The 21310-nt window shown below is 40.4% G+C and overlaps 2 protein-coding genes and 1 long non-coding RNA gene across 7 annotated transcripts in view; 2 read left to right on the forward strand and 1 right to left on the reverse strand.

Moving 5' to 3' along the window:
* The window catches only part of micall1a (MICAL-like 1a), a 40791-nt gene extending 34941 nt beyond the window's left edge, over positions 1-5850 (forward strand). For all 5 annotated transcript variants that reach the window (XM_063196666.1, XM_063196657.1, XM_063196680.1 and 2 more), the window contains 3 exons: positions 2273-2387; positions 4090-4136; positions 4568-5850. In XM_063196666.1, the coding sequence (XP_063052736.1) occupies positions 2273-2387; positions 4090-4136; positions 4568-4695 (290 nt within the window). In that variant the 3' untranslated portion in view covers positions 4696-5850. The remainder of the gene's footprint in view (positions 1-2272; positions 2388-4089; positions 4137-4567) is intronic.
* Positions 5851-9841: 3991 nt separating this feature from the next.
* On the reverse strand, positions 9842-20127 carry c1h22orf23 (chromosome 1 C22orf23 homolog). The gene is made up of 7 exons (XM_063196915.1): positions 20021-20127; positions 19774-19870; positions 19622-19684; positions 13547-13726; positions 12682-12810; positions 11167-11267; positions 9842-10373 (listed from the first exon to the last, which is right to left on the reverse strand). The coding sequence occupies exons 2-7, from the start codon at positions 19856-19858 to the stop codon at positions 10326-10328; spliced, it is 606 nt and encodes a 201-aa protein (XP_063052985.1). The 5' UTR covers positions 19859-19870; positions 20021-20127; the 3' UTR covers positions 9842-10325.
* On the forward strand, positions 15019-16403 carry LOC134447728 (uncharacterized). The gene is made up of 2 exons (XR_010034621.1): positions 15019-15931; positions 16171-16403. It is a non-coding gene; the product is annotated as an uncharacterized LOC134447728 (long non-coding RNA).
* Positions 20128-21310: the final 1183 nt, after the last annotated feature.

The raw sequence follows: 21310 nt of genomic DNA on the forward strand, positions 1-21310 counted from the left end.
GTTCAGTCAATTTCAACATGCAGTAGTAATGCTCACACTACCCTGGACTTGTCAATACCTGAGTTTTTTTCTGTCTTCTTCTTCAGCCTTTTCCGAGATCTTGGTCATTGTAATGGGGGCAGTGCTTTGTTTACATTTCAAAAAACCATTTCTTTTTATTTATTTCCCAAAACATCCGAAAGGTTATACAACATCAGCAGACAACTAGCAAACAGTGGTACCTTTTGGGAAAATATTTGGAGTAAGCCTATATATATATATTTTTAGATGCGTCCCACGCATCTCTATAAGAGGCTTTGGTGTCCGTCCGTCCGTCCGTCCGTCCGTCCGCCCTCCCGTGATGCGTTTCTGAATTGTGATTCCCTCTTGTGATTCCCCCTCTTGTGATTCCCTCTTGTGTCCACAAGGTGGCAGTCGCTCAGTTTTGGCCTGGAGCTCATGCGTGCAATGCCAGTGAGAAAAACATGGCGGCACTTCCTGTTGATTTTCACATGAAAGTTTTGCTTAATTTAAAGTCCCTAAGCGACTATAAATGTTGTGGCTTCCATATATTGATGTAAAAGTGCCCCACGAAGTAATGAAGCACAACAAAGTTACTCCACATTACCATTTGACCACTCGTTTTTCTATGCTAACAGGGTAGCTAATGTAGCATTGTAAATGATCCAGGGAGAAAGGGGGAAATGTTGTGATTTCAGTCCGCCTGAGGCAACGATTTTCGTGGGGAAGATGACCTGCATCTCGGTGGCATTGAACCACGCCCCCGTGCCTTATTTGGCTCGCTCAGCACGTGCGTCCTCAGTCCAATCGCAATGCTTTATTTTCCCCAGACGTTTAATCGCATTTAAGTGAAAGTGCCATGTATACACATCGCAAAATAACTCTTAATCCGATCTATTTAAATCGCATTTATTAAATCGGACTTAAAAACATCATGTACACGTAGCAATTGATTAGTTTATGGAACTTACTGTTTGTCTGTTACGGTCCACGAAGACAATATCCACGTGAAAACGCAAACGCCTGCAAACCACTGTTTTGACAGAAAGACAGTTCACCTGTCGCCTACTCTGTTTTCTTCCCAAAGCGGCATTTAAAAGTATTCCATGAAATCCAACATCAACGTCACTTCAAATAGGTGACAGCATCATGCACACACATGAAATAACACTTCAGTGAGGGGGGGACATCACTGCTCTCATATTAAAGTGAAAAGAGAATTTCACATTTTAGTTTATTTAATGTAGGCCTATGTAAAATTGCAAATAGCCTATTCATTGAAATCTGTCCAGAAAGGGTTGTAATGTTTGCCTGTTTTTTATGTTTGTAATTATTATTTTTTTTAAATAAAAAATCGTGATAAAAAAAAAAATAGCCTAACAAAAATAGAGATTTTATGTTTAAAAAAAAATGTGATATGGGATGGACCGATGGCCCCCCTAGCTAAATTCGCCTTAGGTCCCCACATTGCTAAATGTAGTGTAAGGGATTATTTTGAAAAGACAGTAACATGTAATCAGCAATGCATTACAGTTTTCAGTAAATTGCCCAACACTGTTGAAATCCTACGGTACTTTTTCAAATCCAGGCTTATACAGTACATGGTAGGCTTATTGATAAATTGCCTTGACAGGTTATGAGGAGGCCAAGGGGGCGTTTGGGCAAAAAAGGTTCAGAACGGGCATAGACGGACGCATCTGTTGTCCGCCTGTCGGACTTGTTTTTATGTAAACAAACGCTGCCACGGCTCATATCTCGGAAAGGACTTAGCCGCAAAATGTGACCTCACAGGGCACTGACAAGTCAAGGGTAGCGTGAGCAATACAACAGCATATTGAAATTGACTGAACTGGTCCTTTAATTGTAACCTGGTTCAGCTCACGAAGTTTAACGAAGATGCACGAAGCACGAAGGGTCTGCGTGTGAGAGCCAGGCTACTTTAATTGTGGCACGTATCCATCCAATCTGTGTGACGACAGTTCAAACTGAAAAATCCACACATCAATTCCGATCTACTGAAATGAAATATGCTCCCTTTTGAAATGTCGTTTTAAATCTTATATTGATCAGGTCTGCATGCATCTTGTACAGTGCCCTCAGTGAATGGAAAAAAACTATGAAATGATTATGAACTTAACTCGCATTTTCAAACATACTACTATTATTTGGCACATCTTTGTACCTGCATATTACATTATTATTATTATCTATCTATCTATCTATCTACATACCTACATACCTACATACCTACCTATGCCCTCTCTCCAAACAGAGAAAGAGTGGAGTGAAGATGACAAGAACAGGGAAAAGGAGCTGATGGCAGAGTTGGTCACCATCATTGAGCAGCGGAACCAGATCATTAACACCATGGATCAGGACAGGCAAAGGTAATCAATCCAGATCATTAACACCATGGATCAGGACAGGCATAGGTAATCGATCCAGATTATCAACACCATGAATCAGGACAGGCAGAGGTAAACAATCAGGATGGATAGTGGAGCGGGATAGATATTAGATCTTATCTGCTACAGCTTTGGTTGTGACCCAATCAGAGATGGCATACCTAGCCAACACGGCATGTGCTGAGAACGATGTCAGTCATTTCATTTCATTTATTTAAACTCGAAGAATCATTGAGGGCCCAGCCCTCATTTACAATGATGTCGAGTAAAACAAACAATTGCACATATAAAATCATATATAAACAACGAACATACACAATACACCATAAATCATATAAGAGATAAGAATTAAGACAAACTATGAATTAAAACTTATGAGTTAAAACAAGTGCAAGTATGTGATAAAAAACTTCCCAGTGTAACTTTAAAATGTTCTAATGGCACAAAGGCTTGAAGACCCATCCTTAGTTGTAAGTTATTCCAAACTGAAGGTCCACAGACACTAAAAGCTGTTTTACCCAGTTCTGTGCGGGCATAAGGGACCTCCAGTAAAAAATTGCTGCTGCGGGTTTGGTATGGGTTGGAGTGCCAAACTAAAAGAGATGAAATATAAAATGGGAGTTTGCCAGTGAGGGCCTTATAAATAAAAATAAAATAATGCATGTCCCTTCTGTGAGAAAGTGTTTGTTTTCTCAGTGTTATTCAATGAAAAGCTATCGGTTTAGTCGCTTAGGAGCTGTTATGTCACGTTTAGGATATCTTGGAGACTGGAGAGAGAGTGGAGGCAGAAGAGGAGACAGGAGAGAGGGCAAAGAGCAGACTGGAGAGAGAGTGGAGGTGAAGAGGAGACAGGAGAGAGGGCAAAGAGCAGACTGGAGAGAGAGTGGAGGTGAAGAGGAGACAGGAGAGAGGGCAAAGAGCAGACTGGAGAGAGAGTGGAGGCAGAAGAGGAGACTGGAGAGAGAGTGGAGGCAGAAGAGGAGACAGGAGAGAGGGCAAAGAGCAGACTGGAGAGAGAGTGGAGGCAGAAGAGGAGACAGGAGAGAGGGCAAAGAGCGGACTGGAGAGAGAGTGGAGGCAGAAGAGGAGACAGGAGAGAGGGCAAAGAGCAGACTGGAGAGAGAGTGGAGGTGAAGAGGAGACAGGAGAGAGGGCAAAGAGCAGACTGGAGAGAGAGTGGAGGTGAAGGCAGAAAGTAGAGCGGCAGAAGAGAGGGCAAGTTGACAAGACAGGGTCAACCAATATAGTGCTGGAGAGGTCATGGTCGTGAATAGAAATGGGCCTCATCTGGGTCTGGCACCTACAATTTTAATAAAGTGATTGGCGGAGGTAATTAAATTGTGTTTTCAGTTGCGTTGATTTGTTTGTTTGTCTGTCTGTCTGGGTTTTTTTTTTTTTTGTCTGTCAGCAGTATAACTCAAAAAGTTATTAATGGTTAGACCTATTGAATAAATACTGTATTCAATCTAATCAAAATGTGAAGGGTTGAAGGGAAAGCTTGAGGGTCGAGCTCTGACCCCCTGTGTACTAAGGACATCTATCATCAACGGTTCACCAAGGACTGTAATGGTAGCTCAATTAGTGAAATAATTTATACATTTACACTGTAGTGTACACCTCGCAGGGAGGCTTAAAATGACATTTTACTGAGTATTCCATTTCTATTTTCTATTCTATTTCACAGAGAGGAAGAAGAGGACAAGCTGTTGGCGGCCATGTTGAAGAAGAAAGGTGAGGGAGCTGGAGGGAATGCCATTTTTGCATGCTGAATTTGGGAACACTTTATTTTAACTGTCCATTATATCGATATACTGTAGTATGTCTACTAAATGTAACATGTTATAATGCTTCATACACTGTGCATATTTCATAGTAATGTTACCATAATATTCACCCTTACATTAGGGTTAAATGTCGAAATCCCAAACTTACTCTGTTAAACTGTACGTCGTTAAACACTGTGGAATAACAATGAACTCTGAAGTTGTGTTCTTGAAAACGGTAAACATGGCGATATGTACAAAAAAAGCATCATGTTTAAGGATAGTTATTGCTTGGGTGCTTCCAAATAACAATTCATTTCAACTCTGTGGCTCTTTTTTGGAATTTGTTAATTTTGTTATCTTCTGGTTTTAACATGCATATCACTACTTTTCCCATAGATTTTCAGAAAGAAGGGGAGGAGCATCCTCCTAAAAAGAAAGGGGCGAAGTTCAAGCCAATGAAAGTGCTGAAGAGGCTGAGCCACAAAGGGGAGGGGCCTAAAGGAGGAAGCAAGGACAAGAGCTGAGGCACGCAACCAATCAGCGACCTTGAGCGACCTGGATTCATTCGTTTCACAATCCGGCATCACATACTCCGAAGGATCTGATTTTACCTATTCAATCCAACCAGGTCATTTCCAACATGTGCCACCACTGGATTGTGAACTGATGAATCCAGGTAAGCTCATCACTGTAACGAACTACGATGGCCGCCAACACACAGACATACTATGCATCCATATATGTCCATGGTCACCCACCCACATAGGCATTGCTATGCACCCATACAGGGCTGCTGACAGCTTTGGATGGGCCCAGGACAAAGTCTTCTGAAAGGGCCCCCTCACCACCCAATACATGCAATGCAATGAGGACGCAATTCTGCCCCCCCCACCCCCCCGTGCCTGGAACAACTGACCCCTTTTGTCACCCCCGGTTGGCTTCCCTGTACATGTCTGCGGACATGACTACACATCCCTATACTGTTTATGCAGGCCTCCACCTCCCACTGTGGTCATCCACATAGGCATTGCTATACATCCATATACATGCCTATGGTCGCCAAGCAACATGGACATGACTACACATCCCTATACTGCATGTCCATGTGTCCACCTCCAGGTGGCGCTGCTCCACTCCGCTGCATTAGTCCTTCTCAGGGCTGCAGTGGGGAGTCAGTGCCATTGAACTGGACACAATGACATTTATTATTAATATTAATAATAGTAGTAGAGAGACCATTGACTGGACATGAGAGAGGTGGTGGATGTCAATAAGAGACCGGTGTGGATACAGAAGAGGATACAGAGTTTCTCTATTAACATAACTAACCTGCCTGTGTCTATCATGACTTACAGCAAACAGAAAGAATGACACCCCAGTCAAGATGTCCCTCTTTGTGACGACTATGTTTGTGGTTCATCCAAAAGCCACTCGCTTAAGCGGAGAAAATGTTTCCGTTGGTTACGTTTTTTGAGTTGCCTTTTTGTCATAAACACAGACATGATAGAAAAATGTGTGACAAAAGTTTGTGGAGGGTGGTACTGTTATGTTGGTGGTGCAAAGATTTGTTTGTTTGTACACGATCTTCCAAAGTGCTGATATACCTGTAATTTTAGTAGTAGCTGACAAAGTGCTAACGACGATGTATACGTAGGAAATGAAACATTTACGAAACATGAGCCAGGAAATACTGTTACCTTTGCACACCGACAGTATGTAGATTTTAACACAGTGGTTCAAAAAGGTGGATCAAAAAGACAGGACACTTTTTAAATGTTTATATCTTCAGACTAATTACATATTGGTTGGATGATAAATACTGTTAGCTTCATTTCTCAACGCACCACACTGGAATTGAAATCAACATCTAAAATGTAAGGCTAGCTGTGGTAAACCCCCATTGTGTTATGAAGTTTCGCAGCCAAGATTTGTTCTGTCAAACTGTAGACCAGAATCAAAATTATGATAAGGTAATTCTCTATTAATTTAAACATTCATTGATTAATTCAACATTTTCAAGAGACACGTTTTTTTAGTCAAATTAAGTGCAAATATAGGAAAACTGACCATGATTAAAATGTCATTGCGTCTCCATCACTAGCAGATTTTCATATACTGTGTCTCTCACGAAATCACTAACTTATATTGTAAGCACTGCAGTGCATACACATTTTGAAATGTGTTTGTTGTTTTGGCCCACCTTTTTAAATGACCAAATAGGACAATAATAGGCATTCTTCGACAGAAAGAAGTCTACCGCACACTTTCTTGACTTTATGCCCGTTTATTTAGAGCGATGACGCACTGAGGCGAAACGCATTGTTCGCTCTAAATAAACGTGCATAAAGTCAAGAAAGTGTGCGGTAGACTTCTTTCTTTTGAAGTATTGAACACTCCTGCGTTTACCAGCACCTAGGAGCTGTGCATGGAACTTTGAACTGTTGAATAATATGCATTGGTTAACATTGTTTAATATGCATTGGTTAACATTGAATAATATGCATTGGTTAACGTTGTTTAAGTCATGATGGTAACCTACATTACATTTAGCTGATGCTTTTTATCCAAAGCGACTTACAGTTCTCTTTAGTACTACAGGGTATTGGTTACAGTCCCTGGAGCAGTGTGGGGTTAGGTGCAGCCGTGCTCAAGGGCACCTCAGCCATGGCGTGTGATGGGGAGTGGCAAAGTGGCATTCGAACCTGCAACCCTCTCCTTAACCACAAGGCCACACGGCTGCCCCCACTTATAATGGAAAATGTCTTGTAGGCCCTCGTCGTTCTTCTTGGGCGTCTTAAGTATTAATTAAGGACTTCTCAGTGCGGTCGTTGTACTGTAGAAAAGACGTGGTTCTTCCTTGTGGTAGCATTTTATCGGGTAACACTTTACTTGACGCCGGTGTCATATGCATGCCATTATAGTGTCATGACACCGTCATAGAAAAGTCAAACATTATGTCCATGTCATAAATATTTTATGACTGTTGGCCTTAAGTGGCAAGTCTTTGCCATAACTAAATGTCACTTAAGGTCAACAGCCATAAAATGTTCACGACGCGGACATAATGTCTATGACTATGACACGTGCATAACTGTGCCCTGATGCTGTTATGACACTGTAATGACATGCATATGACACCGGGGTCAAGTAAAGTGTTACCTTTTATTGACATATCGTATGTTTTCTTGTTTGTTTGTTTTTGTTTCCGCACATCCAAGAGTGGGCTAATGTATGACCATTTAATGTTGTTAAGTAAGTACAAATGTAATCATCAAAGTGTCAGATTTCAAAACAAGAAGGCTTACTTACTCGTGCAAACCCTCTGCAATTGGCATAAACCCTGTCAATTTGTGTGCATCTTGTAACCAGAAAATTCATGATTCTGTAAAGTCAAAATACACTGAATCATAAAACCAACTTGTAGGGGAAAAAAAAACAAAGCCACATGCTGCAGGGATCTAGACTTCTCGTGCGTCTAACTGAACAATGTCACTCACATATTGTATGTTTGTGGAATTTTGAATAGTGACGGTTGATGCGAAAAAATGTCCATGCAGCATATTGCGGGAATTGCAGTATGAAAAATGCCCTAAGGATGGGTAACACTTAACTTGACACTGGTGTCATAAGCATGTCATTACAGTGTCATAATAATGTCATAATAGTGTCATGGCACAGTTGTGCATGTGTCATAAATATTATGTCCATGTCATAATAATTTTATGACTGTTGGCTTTGTCTTTGCCATAACCGAATGTCACTTAAAGCCAACAGTCATAAAATGTTGATGACATGGACATAATGCTTATGAGTTATCTATGACTGTGTCATGACACTATTATAACACTTTAATGACATGCTTATGACACTGGCGTCAAGTAAAGTGTTACCAAAGGATGAATATAAGTGAGTATCTATATACTGATATCAGGACCCCAGCCATACCCAGAGCTCTTTTTGTGTGAACTGACCTTAGCCCCCTGATGCACCTGACCTGCCCAATGTTGCCAATGGCTTTAAAGCTTTTGTTTTGAAAAAGCACAGCTTATAAAATATGTTGTGTCCCTTTTTTAAAAAAAAAAGTGTGTCCCTCATCAGATCGAAGCCCATGGAAGCTTTTGAGTATTTCTCTGTGCTAGAGTGTAGATATATTACTTAAGTGATGTATCCATTATATCATGTGTGTGTGTGTGTGTGTGTGTGTGAGTGAGAGAGACAGGGAATAGCCTATCGTAGAACAGTTTCTTTTAATACTGTTTTTAATTTATACATTTCACTGCCTTTTGGTTTTTACTACATGTACGTATAACCCATGTCTGTCAGTAACTGCCAGTGCATTTCAGCCTTAAAGGAGTCGGGAGGTGACGGAAGCGAAGGGGCTTTTCTGAGGGAGAGGTCAGAGAGCCCATCCATGGTTTACTGTATTTATTTGTAGAATAGAGGGAGAACCATTTAGTTTTTCTTTCATTCAATTGTTTTATTCTGATTCCCAAATGTCATTGGAGCCGTCCTGGGGTGCGTTTCTCGACAACATCGTTGCTAACTAAGTTAGCAACTTACTTGTTTGCAATGCAAATTTCCATAGGGAACCAAGTAAGTTTCTAACTGGTTAGCAACGATGCTTTCGAGAAACGGGTCCAGGTCAACACAATTGTCGTTTGGTGTCTCATTCCAGCAGATGTAGTTTCCCCTGTGGTGTGGACTATATCATGATATCTGTCTTCCCATTTGTCCATAACTCATACCCTGGTTTTGATGAAGTGCCATCATGCCCCGGAGAAAAATAAAAGTGCAAACCCAAATACAGACTGGAGGGAGGCTGAAAAAAGAACCGTGTTGTGTCTTTTTTTTTTGTTAATGTAGTAGGATGAAAGTAGAGGTTGTAATACAGACGTGGATGGTATACTTTACTGAACTGCTTTATGCATCATTCTGCCAGTAGTTTACAAGGTTACACATAACATCAGACAGTAGTATAGTGCCATCTGCTGGACGTGGAATGCATTGCACTATACCACAGTCATCGTATATTTTGGGGGGAAATATGCATGTTGGTCTCATATACTGTATCTGCCTGTCATGAATATGTCTCTCTCCTATTTGTGATATTTTGAGAAACAAATGATTTGTATCCAAAAGTTCATATGGATCTCCTCTACACGCACTGGTAATGTGGTAGTTGTCAGCATTGGGAAAATGTGTATGACAAGTAGGTGTGAATTGGAGTATAAACAGTGGCTTCAAAAAAGTATGTGAACCTTTTGGAATTACTAAGATGAAGATCAGAACATATTTTTTCTGTCCAATTCATGCAGAAATCTCACAACAATAGATTCAACAATAGACAACACATCCTGCTGTAACTCGTAACTCATTGTGATTCACTAGTCCAAATGGGATAAAGTACAGAGAAAGAATTTCCCCTTAGGGAGCCAAAAATTGGCTCCAATTGGCTTCGTTAAGCCTGTACAATTGAATGAAATTAAACACACATCAGATAATACAGTTCATCATCAATAATGCTCCTTAGAATAGATTTTTGGAAAAAAAACGTGAATTTCTATTACAAGTTACCTAATTCCCTGATTTAGAATGACCCAATGACATGCAGTCCAGTTTTCAGACAAAGAAACAATTAAGGCAGTTTGTGTATTTTTAAGGTAGCGTGTATCATTATTTTAGTAGTGTTTTATTTCTTGAATTTATGGTGCCCATTCACAAATGTCATCTTCATCACAAATATTTACCACCATCATAGACGTCTTCACTATTCACTACAACTTGGAAAGATACTCTTTTCGTACATTAATCATCTTTTAGTACCCTGAAAAGCACTACATAAAATTGGTGTTGAATTATGATGTCATTATTTTATTAACAGGATCCTTTCTGTGTAAATCCACAATTTTGAATTACCTCTTTTGCGCCAGGCCTACTCTGGTCAGTCCCATAAACACTAGTTTATCTACTTAGCACATATTCATGAAAAAGAACAGATTTGTGAATGGGCAGCACCATATATTCTAAAAGTAAAAGTACACTAAATTACACACCGGACCTTGAAGTGCACAAACTGTAGTGTACACAGGACACACAGGAGTTTAGTCATCACTGAGGTCACCTCCGTCATCGTCCTCTGAAAGAGGATTTTGTTTTATGATGCACTGCGAGCCTTGTCGATCAACTCCAACTCACGGATTTTCTGTTGACAGACAGACAAAGGGACACTGTGTGAGATTTTTAGTTGTTCATTTCCAGAATTCATGCTGCCCATTCACTAATGTTACATTTTTCATGAATACTTACCACCACCATCAAATTCTAAGTATTCACTATGACTGGAAAAATTGCACTTTTCATACATGAAAAGGGGGATCTTCTCCATGGTCCGCCATTTTGAATTTCCAAAAATAGCCATTTTTAGCTGCAAAAAATGACTGTACTTGGACCACACTAGAAAATATTTGTTTATTACTTGGTAAACTTTCATGTAAAGATCAAATTTGGCAATAGGCAGCCCAGTTTCAATGAGCAGCATAGTTGCAGTACCTTTTTTGACCATTTCCTGCAGTGTCCCTTTAATAATGAACATACAGTACATCTACCAAACGTTTGTGAAAGTGCTGCAGATATACACATTACCAGAAAATGGACGTTATTGCAAGACCAAACTGTGATTGGTTAAAATAATTAGCAGTACCATTAGTGTATTGTTATAACGACTAAATCGCTATATTCCATTTTTCTATGTGACCAAATGTCGTGGTTGAATATGTACATGGAATCAGAAATAGTGGTGGACACTATTCAATAGTTTCTTGTTTTCATACCATAGATTGAATTTTATTGTCCGTATGAGAGAACACTTGCAGCTTTAGCTGGTCCCAGGACAAAGTAATCTGTAATCTGAGTAAATTTACTTGTAGGTTTACTATAGTTATGTGGTTACTGAGTATTTAAATTAACAATCTGATGAAGATGTATCTGTAAATTACCTGTGAGATCTCGGTGTTGATGATATGTTGATATTGACCGCCCATCCCAAGCGATGTCATTTCTTCCAAGAACTGTTTCCTTTCTTCGATCTCGCACAGAACTTTGAATAGAATATAGAATATATTTTATTTGCCATTTTAACAAGTACAATGAAATTTAGCAAAGCCTTCTTTGGTTAAAAAAAAAAGTAAACAGAATTAGAAAAGCTCTCAAAAATCTCACACCAGCAACCACACATTCAAGTCCGTACGAATCTCAAATCTCACACATCAACCCCCACATTTCACAGCCATAGACATCTGCATACTATTAGATGTAACGTTTGGTAGCATAATTTAATGAAGTAGTGGCTGTTTGATTTTGAACAGATACTGATGCTTACATTTTACAATGACAAGTTATTACATGGTCCCTAATCGATTGTTTATCATCGTAGTTACAGCACTGTGTTTCAGAGTCCTCTGTGAAAGATGAACATCTAATATGAAGTGACATCACATATAATATGTATCATTATTACCTTCGCCAGAAGGTTATGTTTTGCCCGCCGTGTATTTATTTGTGAATATGTCTGTTTGTCTGTTTGTTTGTTTGTTTGTACTTCGTCTAACTCAGTCAAAACTGAGCCGATTTTTATGAAATTTTGTGGGATGATTGGTCATGACCCAAGGAAGAATCGATTAGTTTTTGGGAGTGATTGGGTCAAAGGTCAAGGTCAAAATGTGTGTTTGTACTTCGTATAACTCAGACAGAACTGAGCCGATTTTTATTAAATTTAGTGGGATGATTGGTCATGACCCAAGGAACAATTGATTAGTTTTTGGGAGTGATTGGGTCAAAGGTCAAGGTCACGAAAAGGTCAAAAACGTACATTGAGCCGATTTTTATGAAATTTAGTGGGATGATTGGTCATGACCCAAGGAACAATCGATTACTTTTTGGGAGTGATTGGGTCAAAGGTCAAAGGTCCAGGCCAAGGTCACGAAAAGGTCAAAAACGTAAATTGAGCCGATTTTTATGACATTTAGTGGATGATTGGTCATGACCCAGGGAACAATCAATTACTTTTTGGGAGTGATTGGGTCAAAGGTCAAGGTCAAGGTCACGAAAAGGTCAAAACGTAAATTGAGCCGATTTTTATGACATTTAGTGGGATGATTGGTCATGACCCAAGGAACAACCGATTACTTTTTGGGAGTGATTGGGTCAAAGGTCAAGGTGAAGGTCACAAAAAGGTCAAACACGTTTTTCTTTGCCAAGCACTATATGCCAGAAGAACGTGTGCATGCTGAATTGAATAAGAGGTCAAGACTGGGCCAAAAATGTAATATTACGATATTCCGGTCCGATTTAAATGAAACTAACACCAAAATTTGGAGAATGTTATGCCCCACACTTTGAAGATGGCCAGAAAAAAATAAGTGGCGTAGGCGAAGGTTTGCGCTCTACCGAGTGCCCGTTCTAGTTATTACTGTATTTAAATCTTGTGTTACTATTACACTTAGGCTCCTCACCTTCTTGAAACCTGTCCCTCTCCTCCTCCTCTTCAATTGGCTTCTTCTGTTCTCTTCGAGGCTGTTTGGGTGTGCAGTCCTGACCAGCCAAGATATTCTGGAGTCTCTTCTTCTCCTTCTCCAGATCTCCTGCATGTCACGAGAGAGAGTATAAGGGTATCCTCACACTTGGTCCCTTTCAGTCATTTAAGGAAACTCAGACCTGTGACTCTGTGTGTGATTGTGACGGAGGTGTTCCCGCACGGCTCGTTCCCCTCAGGGCCGCGAACTTGCCACCTCATCAACTATATCGGTTTGGAAATGGGAGTCACACTATGAGACTGCTGAGCTAAAGGGCCGGTCCGATAGCCCAACGCTACTGCACTGTATTGAGGCTTCGAAAGGGAGGTTTACTAGCGTTCCACGCCACACTCTGCTAGTTGGCCTCCTTTACACTCTCCCCCCTAAACCTCACTCCAATCCGGGTCACGGCACCACTGTGACGGAGGTCTTTCCAAGCATTGTGAGGAAAAACAGAACTGAGTTCTGTTACTGTCTGTAGGTTCACTTTTTCATCCACTTACTGAGGACTGAGTTTGGTTCACTTAAAGGGTATTATGTGACATACCGTACTGTACTGTAAAACCTGTTCCCTATTTGTGACATGTGTACATTACATTGCATTTGGCAACATATACCTCTTTTCCACTTCCGGTTTTCTGGTAGGCAGCTCGACACAGCACGACTTGGATATCTCTTTTTGCTTTACTGTCTCTTGCCTATTTGAAAAGCAAAAAGTGACGAGTGAGTCGTGCTGTAGGCCAACCAGAAAACCGGCAGTGGAAAAGAGGCATTACAATCGAGGACAAGGACATACAGTACGTACGTGTTGCGCTGGGACGAAACCTCTCCCTCTTGTAGTTGTCTCCTGCTCTGCAATCTTCAGCCTGTCGTCTCAGCGGTTTTGCTGACAGGGACGGGGCGGCCGTCTTGGCGGCCGTGGCTTTTGGTTGAGGAGGAGGTGAAGAGGAGGTTGGATTACAGGACAGAGGCAGGGCTTCCCCATCTGGAATGAAGATATGAAGAGTTTATTTGCAAAACGGTGTATCCACCATTTTTGACCTGTGCATTTTATTATTGGAAATGACTGTTTAGAAGTCCTTTAACCTACGTGTGAATTCTTGTCATTCAAATATTTCGAGAACATACTTTTTCAACCTACAGTCCCAGGAAAAAGTTTGTACACCCTTTGAAATTTCTTACATTTCTGTCAAAATTGGTCATAAAACATGGTCTGATCTTCCCGGAAATCTCAAGAAGGAACAATCAGAGTCTGCTTTAATTAATTCCACCCAAACATTTACATGTCATCATATTTTTATTGGTCATACCCAGATAGCAGATATTTTGGCTTTGTTTTGGCAGATATCTGCAATTTATGGCTTCCTTTTGGCAAGCCATAAGCTTTTGGCAAAATTTTGGCATGGTTATGGTTGACCTGGGCGCCAGTGAATTGGGGCGTTCCTCTGGAAAGCAAAAAAACAAAGATTTGGCTAAAATATGGGTTGTTTATGGCTTCCCACAACACATTAAAACGCGCGGACTGTGAATGAATGAGTTATGGCCAGGTTATGGCATGTGTCATGTTAATCTGAACCTCGGGTGGAGAGCGGGACAGCAACGTTCTACATTGGTGCGCTTACGGCAATCCAAAAGACTGCCAAAATCAACTGTCAAGAGAAACTCGTGCTTGCCTCACTTCAGTTTCCCCAGCGCCAGTGTGTGTCAGACTTCAGTTTATGCAGGTAAGTGCAGTTGACACGTTTTTATATTAAATACAACCGCCGATGACTTAAGAGATGAGGCATTTTGTGTTATCGGTTTTCATGTTGATTTCATAGGTCTGTGACCGTCGGTTTCCGTGTTATGCGCTGAAACTTAGATACCCTTTTAACAGGAGCTAAAACACAAACGTCTGTGACACACAACTGTGACATTTAATCTTAGTTGCTACCCTCATACTCAGTAACGGTTGATTAAGTGTTGTTCTGTGGTTGAAATTCACTTTCAGATATCAATGCCAAGGGAATTTCAATCAAAGAACAACAACACTAGCAATCCCAGCTAACTGCCCAACGACAGCTAGCAAAAGCCGGGAGCTAGCTAACTCAGGCATGGAGCATCTTCTACCTATCGGCACAAAGCAGAGCACTATCTAGCAATATCTGTCTGTCACGGAAAGTGTTGGACTCACTGTAATTCTAGCCTACTACTGAAGCAATCGAGTGAATCTGCTTTTTTCTACATTGTCTTTTCAGATGTGCTGCTGCTGAAGTCACCCGGTGGAGGAACTTGTTTTTTGACAGGCGTACTAGCATTACAGGTTGGTTCCACAATTTATTAACCTCTCTCTCTGGTCTAATCTTCGTTCGTTGTGAAAGTCCTTGCTTTTAATGTAACTGCTTTTAAGTATACGTCTGTATTGGGTAATGCAATGGTCGGTTTGTGTTTAAGCGCTGGCTATTTAACATGATCAGTTGTTAAGGCAGTGTGTATTGTTCAGCTATCAACAACAGGGGGTAAACCGTATACAGAAATGTGGCCCATGTAGGCCTATGTAATCTTGCTCTAACATTTGTAATACCTCAACACAGAGAGTAGCTTACTAGAGGTGTCAAAGGTAAAAGTAGAAGTGAATTCATGGTGAAATGTAAACAAACGCCTGCCCCCAGACCAGGATCTCTGAAAAGACTGAATAAGGGGGAAAAAACACCTCAGATATGCCTACTGACAAGTCCAGGGTAGTGGGAGCATTACTAATTGTCAGAAAGCTTTAACAATGGCACATGATATAACATAATGACTAGTCTGTTTCACCAGTTATTCTACTGTAGGCACACCCAATGAGATAGATAGCCTACTGCTTTGTTGTTATTGAAAAACCTAAAAGCTAGGTTAAAAAAAACCTCCAATTTCACCAGTACTCTTAGAATCTTAGAATCAGTGGGCTACTATATACTCAAGTGCAAGTTATATGTTTTGGCAGGGTTTTGTTTGATTGAGTATTGTTTTTTTTTTCCTATTCTTTTTCTCCCTTTTACTTTTGACAATTCCGTAGATGGTTGTACAATCTACTGTAGCCTACTACTCATGTCATTTAAAATGTATAAAATATGAAATAACATCTACATTTTCTTTTCAGATGCTGTGCTGCGAACGGACACTGCAGTCACCTGTGGGAGGGGTCAATCAAATCGGATCTCAAAAACAGGTACCAAATTTTAATAACACCCCTCCCCCCTCTCCCGTCTATTACTCTATTAATCAAGTGCATTTGTGCCGCCACTTGGCCAGGACACCCTTGTTAAAAGAGATTTTTAATCTCAACAGGTTTATTTTCCTAGTTAAATAAAGGTTAAATAAAAGAAGAAAAAAATGTAATGCCACTGTTTTCAAAGTTACTTTTGCATGTAGTAATTCAATTTGGTTTATCTTTTTATTCTTTCCTAGATGTCGCGAATCTGATCTGATCTACCTACCTCTATGTGGCAATAGAGTACCTGCTTTTACTGGCCAGGGGACCAAGATGAAAACAAGAGGCCTGTACCCAGACATCCAAGCACCCATCAAGTCACCCAGTCCTCCACCACCTGCCGTGCAGCTATACCCATCCATCAAATCCAGCCACTTGCCCACCCTAACCAGTCACAGCATTTGGAGGCAATAAAGTATAATGAAATGTATTTAATTGTCTTGGTTTTTTTTTTTCTAGATGCATAAATATTCCAGTTTCATTGTTGAAAATCACGCATTTATTAAATGTGCGATTTTCAACAATGAAACTGGAATATTTAGTGATCCCAAATGTAGTCATAGTGGGGCAAAATGTCACTTATTTGTCTTATAAGTTTCTCTGTATACCGGTACTTACATTTTAAGTATACAGGGAAACTTATAAGACAAATAAGTGACATTTGGCCCCATTATGGCTACATTTGGGATCAATTATGGGTACATTATGGCAGTATTTAGGGTCATTTATGGCTGTTCTGGGAGAGTTATGGGTACATTATGGCTGAATTATGGGTACATTATGGCAGTATTTAGGCTCATTTATGGCAGTTATGGGTACTTTATGGCTGCATTTTGGCTGAAGGGTGGGGTCTGGAATTCCTTTTGGGGCCTTTAAGGCTGTACGTGGAAATCCCAAATAGGTTTTGGGTGAACTTTGGTCAATTTATGGCTGGGTTTGGTTGGTTTTGGCATGCCAAATTTGGGCCACTTTTGGCCCGGGGACTCAAACCGAAGCCAGCCAAAAGGCCAAGACACAATTTGGCCCAAAACTCTGCCAAAAACATTTTGCTATCTGGGTAAGGCCATAACATTCACAGGAGAGCAGGGCATAAGTAAGTACACCCTTGCATTAAGTAGGTTTTAACCCTCAGTTAGTGGCAATATCATCAACCAGACTTGTCCTGTAGTTGCAGATCAGATTTAAAAAACAATCTGTTCGTATCTTGTCTCCCTCTTCTTTAGAGAACTGCCTCTCGTCAGCAAGGTTTGTGGGATGTCTGGAGTGCATAGCTTTCTTGACTTCATGCCATATAATCTCAATTGATTTTTTTCAGGGCTTTAACTGGGCTATTCCAGAATGTGTATTTCATTATTATGAAGCCATTCTAAAGTCGATTTGCTTCTAAAGTATGGGTTGTTGTCACATTTCAGGACCCATACTCTTGTGTGCTTCAACTGTGTGACAGACTACCTCACGTTTTTTTCTGTAAAATATCACAATAAACTTGAGTTCATTGTTCCACTGATAATAGCAAACTGTCAAGGGCCTGAGGCAGCAAGGTAGCCGTATACAATGACGCTCCCGCCACCATACTCAGAAGAGGAGATGTAACCCAGAATCGCTAAAAATGGGATTCATTCTGACAATCTGAAATTAATGGGGTTTCTGTCCAAAAAAATATTGCTGCACCTTTGAGGTTTGCGAAAAAGCATTTATATGCTTCATAGAATTGCTGCAAAATATTCTGTAGACCAACGTTGAAATCAAAGTTGAATTGTTCAAGGGAACACACAATGTCATGTTTGGAGGAGAACTGGAGAAACACACCTTCACCAAAACATCATCTCCACCTTTGAGTATGGTGGCGAGAACATCATTATATGCGGCTACCTTGCTGCCTGAGGCCCTTTTTAGTTTGCTATTATCAGTGGAACAATGAATTCAGAAGTTTATCAAGATATTTTACAGAAGAAAAGTGAGGTAGTCTGTCACACAGTTGAAGCACACAAGAGGATAGGTGCTGAAATGTGACAACAACCCATACTTTAGAAGCAAATCGACTTTAGAATGGCTTCATAATAATGAAATACACATTCTGGAATAGCCCAGTCAAAGCCCTGACAAAAAACAATTGAGATTATATGGCATGAAGTCAACAAAGCTATGCACTCCAGACATCCCACAAACCTTGCTGACGAGAGGCAGTTCTCTAAAGAAGAGGGAGACCAGATACATCCAGATTGTTTTGTTAATCTGATCTGCAACTACAGGAAACATCTGGTTGAGGTTATTGCGACTAACTTAGGGTTAAAACCTATTGAATGCAAGGGTGTACTTACTTATGCCTTGCTGTCCTGTGAATGTTTACATCTTATGGCCAATGAAAATATGAAAACTTGTAAATGTTTGGGTTGAATTAGTTAAAGCAGACTCTGGTTGTTCCTCCTTGCGATTTCCGGGAAGATCGGACCATGTTTTATGACCAATTTTGACAGAAAGGTCAGAAATTTCAAAGGGTGTACAAACTTTTTCCTGGGACTGTATATAAAAGGCAATTTGCAATTCAATGCAATGGAATGCCCAATACAAAAATGCAGATTTCCCAACATTGTGGGAAAATGGAGATACACCGTTTTGCAAATAAACTCTTCATATACAGTTGAAAACAGGAGATTACATAGTACACAAAATTCTTTCAGCTTTTTTTTACTTTAAAGTGATACTGTCCCATCTTTGGAAATTATTTTACTCCTCTCCTTGAGTTAAATGATTGGGCTTTACCTTTCTTCTGTACTTTCAACCATTCTCTGAGTTATCTGCAAATTTGACCTCTAAGCTAGCAGTTAACATTGAGTCCTATGAAACAAGTTAGCCGCCAGCTGGTCTCATAGTACTCAATGTTAACTGCTAGCTTAGATGTCAAATTTGCACTGCTTTACACAGAGAATGACAGGAAGTACAAGCGAAAGGTAAAATCCAATCATTTAACTCAAGGAGATGTGTAATATAGGCTAAGCTTATTTCCAAATACAGTATCACTTTAAAGCAGATGAATGAAACCTGTCCAGTTTTAGGTGATGTAAAATGTTTAGAATGATTTCCTATTGTCAAAATGATTTCAAAATCCAAGAATAAATGAGAGAGAATGTTACACAATGTTTTCTAGTTTTTTCATCAAATTCAAAAGTCAACATAGGCCTACCCTTTAATAGAATTTGGCCTGGCTGAATGCCTTTACAGTTCATCAATTTGGTCAAAAGTTTTGGGTATCCTTCTACAAGCTTTTATTAATATTTGATAGGAATTTTGGGCCATTCCGCCATATGTATTGGCCTACAGAATTGAAATAGCTGGACCAGGTTGCCCCTCCCAATGAACATTGTTTGATATGACAGCCGGCGTTAAGAAAGCATAGGAGGGGGGGGGGGGGGCGGGCAGAGCATCTTCATTATATTGTTCTTCCAGGGAGACTGTTTGTTCCTGCATTGACCTTGGCCTAGGCCACTGCAGACAGGGGTGCCAAAACAGATGGGTTGCTTGGGTTTTGGGGACAATTAGAGCTGGAACTCGATTTAATGTCAAATCAGTGATCTATCGACAATATGACTACTGTAGGCCTACTTGACTGTGAGCGTGTAAGTGCGCGCGCGCACATCGTGTACTTACTCCTGAAATGACTGTCGAGTTTTCTTTGCTGAAAGTTGGTAAGTCTCGACTCTTTCATCATCACTGAAATTCCCAGAAAGAAAGAGAGTTAGTAGGTTAATGTCTGCTAACCACGATAGAAACGCCAGATGAGATGACAGACCGCAACTTACATTTCAACATTTCCTGGGTTTCCTTGCTGTACGGGGTTGCGCGTGGATGGTTAAAGAGTCCTCCATGTCTACTCGGATGCTCCATCTGGTAGGTATCCTACACGGGCAGACATTTGACTACGTTTGAGTGACTGTGTGTAAGTTAGGAGAATAATACATCAGTTAATAATGAAAAGATAGCAGTCCAAACTGCTTCAATCATCCTTAAAACGTACACCATTTAAACAAAAATGAACATCTTACTCACAGTTCGCGGTAGTACATTCAGAGACAGTTCTCTATGATCCAGTTGGCGACGAGCAACCTGCCTGTGCGCTCAGCTCTGGCTCAGCTCAGCTGGCGCTGTGTTGTGTGTCGTTGCTGTGGAAACCGTACATCCAAGTCTCGCGCATGGTTAATGTCTATGCGCGCAGCAGAGTTGGACGCAGGCTCAGACCAAAGTTGCTGACTGTAGGCCCAGGCCCGAGGCTATCTAAATTATCTCTGGATTTTTATGCTAAAACGATTTTTGTTGTTGCTCAAATTGATAGAAAAGGGATAGAAAGACATTCCACTTTGTCTTAAATTCCCCACCCCTTATTTATTTATTCATCTATTTATTTATATAATTTATTTATTCAGCCTATTTTTAAATTAGAGAACAGACAGAAGCACAGTTGTAAAAAAAAAAAAAAAAAAAGACAGGTTACAGGCCATGGGTTACAGGCCTACATAGAGACAAAGCAGAACACACATTTACAAAACCTATTACATGTTATACACAATGTCATAGTTCTGATTGCTTTATTGTTCAGTGAGGCAGAAATGGTAGGCTATTGCAGTGGTTCTTAACCTTCTTTTCTTGAAGCATCCCCTTACCTGCGCCCAAGGCAAGCCGCGCACCCCCAACCCGAACATCTGCACGTATATGTGCACTAAAAATGATTTTAGTGATTAGTTGTAATGATTCTCGCTTGAGAGGTGAATCAATATCTTAATTACTTTGCATGGGAACCAACTTGTTTTAATTTGGCCTAATTATAGGCAGAGGCGCATCTTGTCACCAGGCTAGGCAGGCAGCCGCTTGTGGCCCCCAAGCCCCTGTATGGTCAATAACAGATCACAATTAACTATAATAATGGTAATTTTGTATCAAATGTTCATTCCTGTGCATTTTCGCTTGGGGCCCCACCTGACCTTAGAATTGCCTCTGATTATAGGCTAATGTTCGCTAGCAGAATTTTGGTCACAACCTCGACACAAACAAATCCGTGCACCCCCTGAAATCTCTGGCGCACCCCCAGGGGGTGCCCGTACCCCAGGTTAAGAACCACTGGGCTATTGCATCAAAACAAATAGACCTATGTTTACATGCTAAATACATTCTTGGTAGCTGAATAGGTTGCCCAGCTAATTATTCCTAAAACAGTTTTCAAACGTATAGATTTATTTTTATAACATAGACCTATACCTATCATTACAAATTAAGTATAGAAGTGTTTGGAGAAAATTGTGTTTGTAAATAACAGACCTAGAGAAAACAGCTTGCTTGTGAAAG

Source organism: Engraulis encrasicolus, chromosome 1 (genome assembly GCF_034702125.1).
Source record: "Engraulis encrasicolus isolate BLACKSEA-1 chromosome 1, IST_EnEncr_1.0, whole genome shotgun sequence".
NCBI classification, from domain to species: domain Eukaryota; kingdom Metazoa; phylum Chordata; class Actinopteri; order Clupeiformes; family Engraulidae; genus Engraulis; species Engraulis encrasicolus.

Bases quoted from the DNA above. Each gene is read 5' to 3' on its own strand.
- c1h22orf23 (XM_063196915.1), bottom strand. From the start codon at position 19,858: ATGGAGCATCCGAGTAGACATGGAGGACTCTTTAACCATCCACGCGCA. The intron at 13,727-19,621 runs GTAAGTACACGA...TCTTCATTCCAG, and splicing joins ACTCGACAGTCATTTCAGGA to ATGGGGAAGCCCTGCCTCTG. The intron at 11,268-12,681 runs GTGAGGAGCCTA...TTCTATTCAAAG, and splicing joins GAGGGACAGGTTTCAAGAAG to TTCTGTGCGAGATCGAAGAA.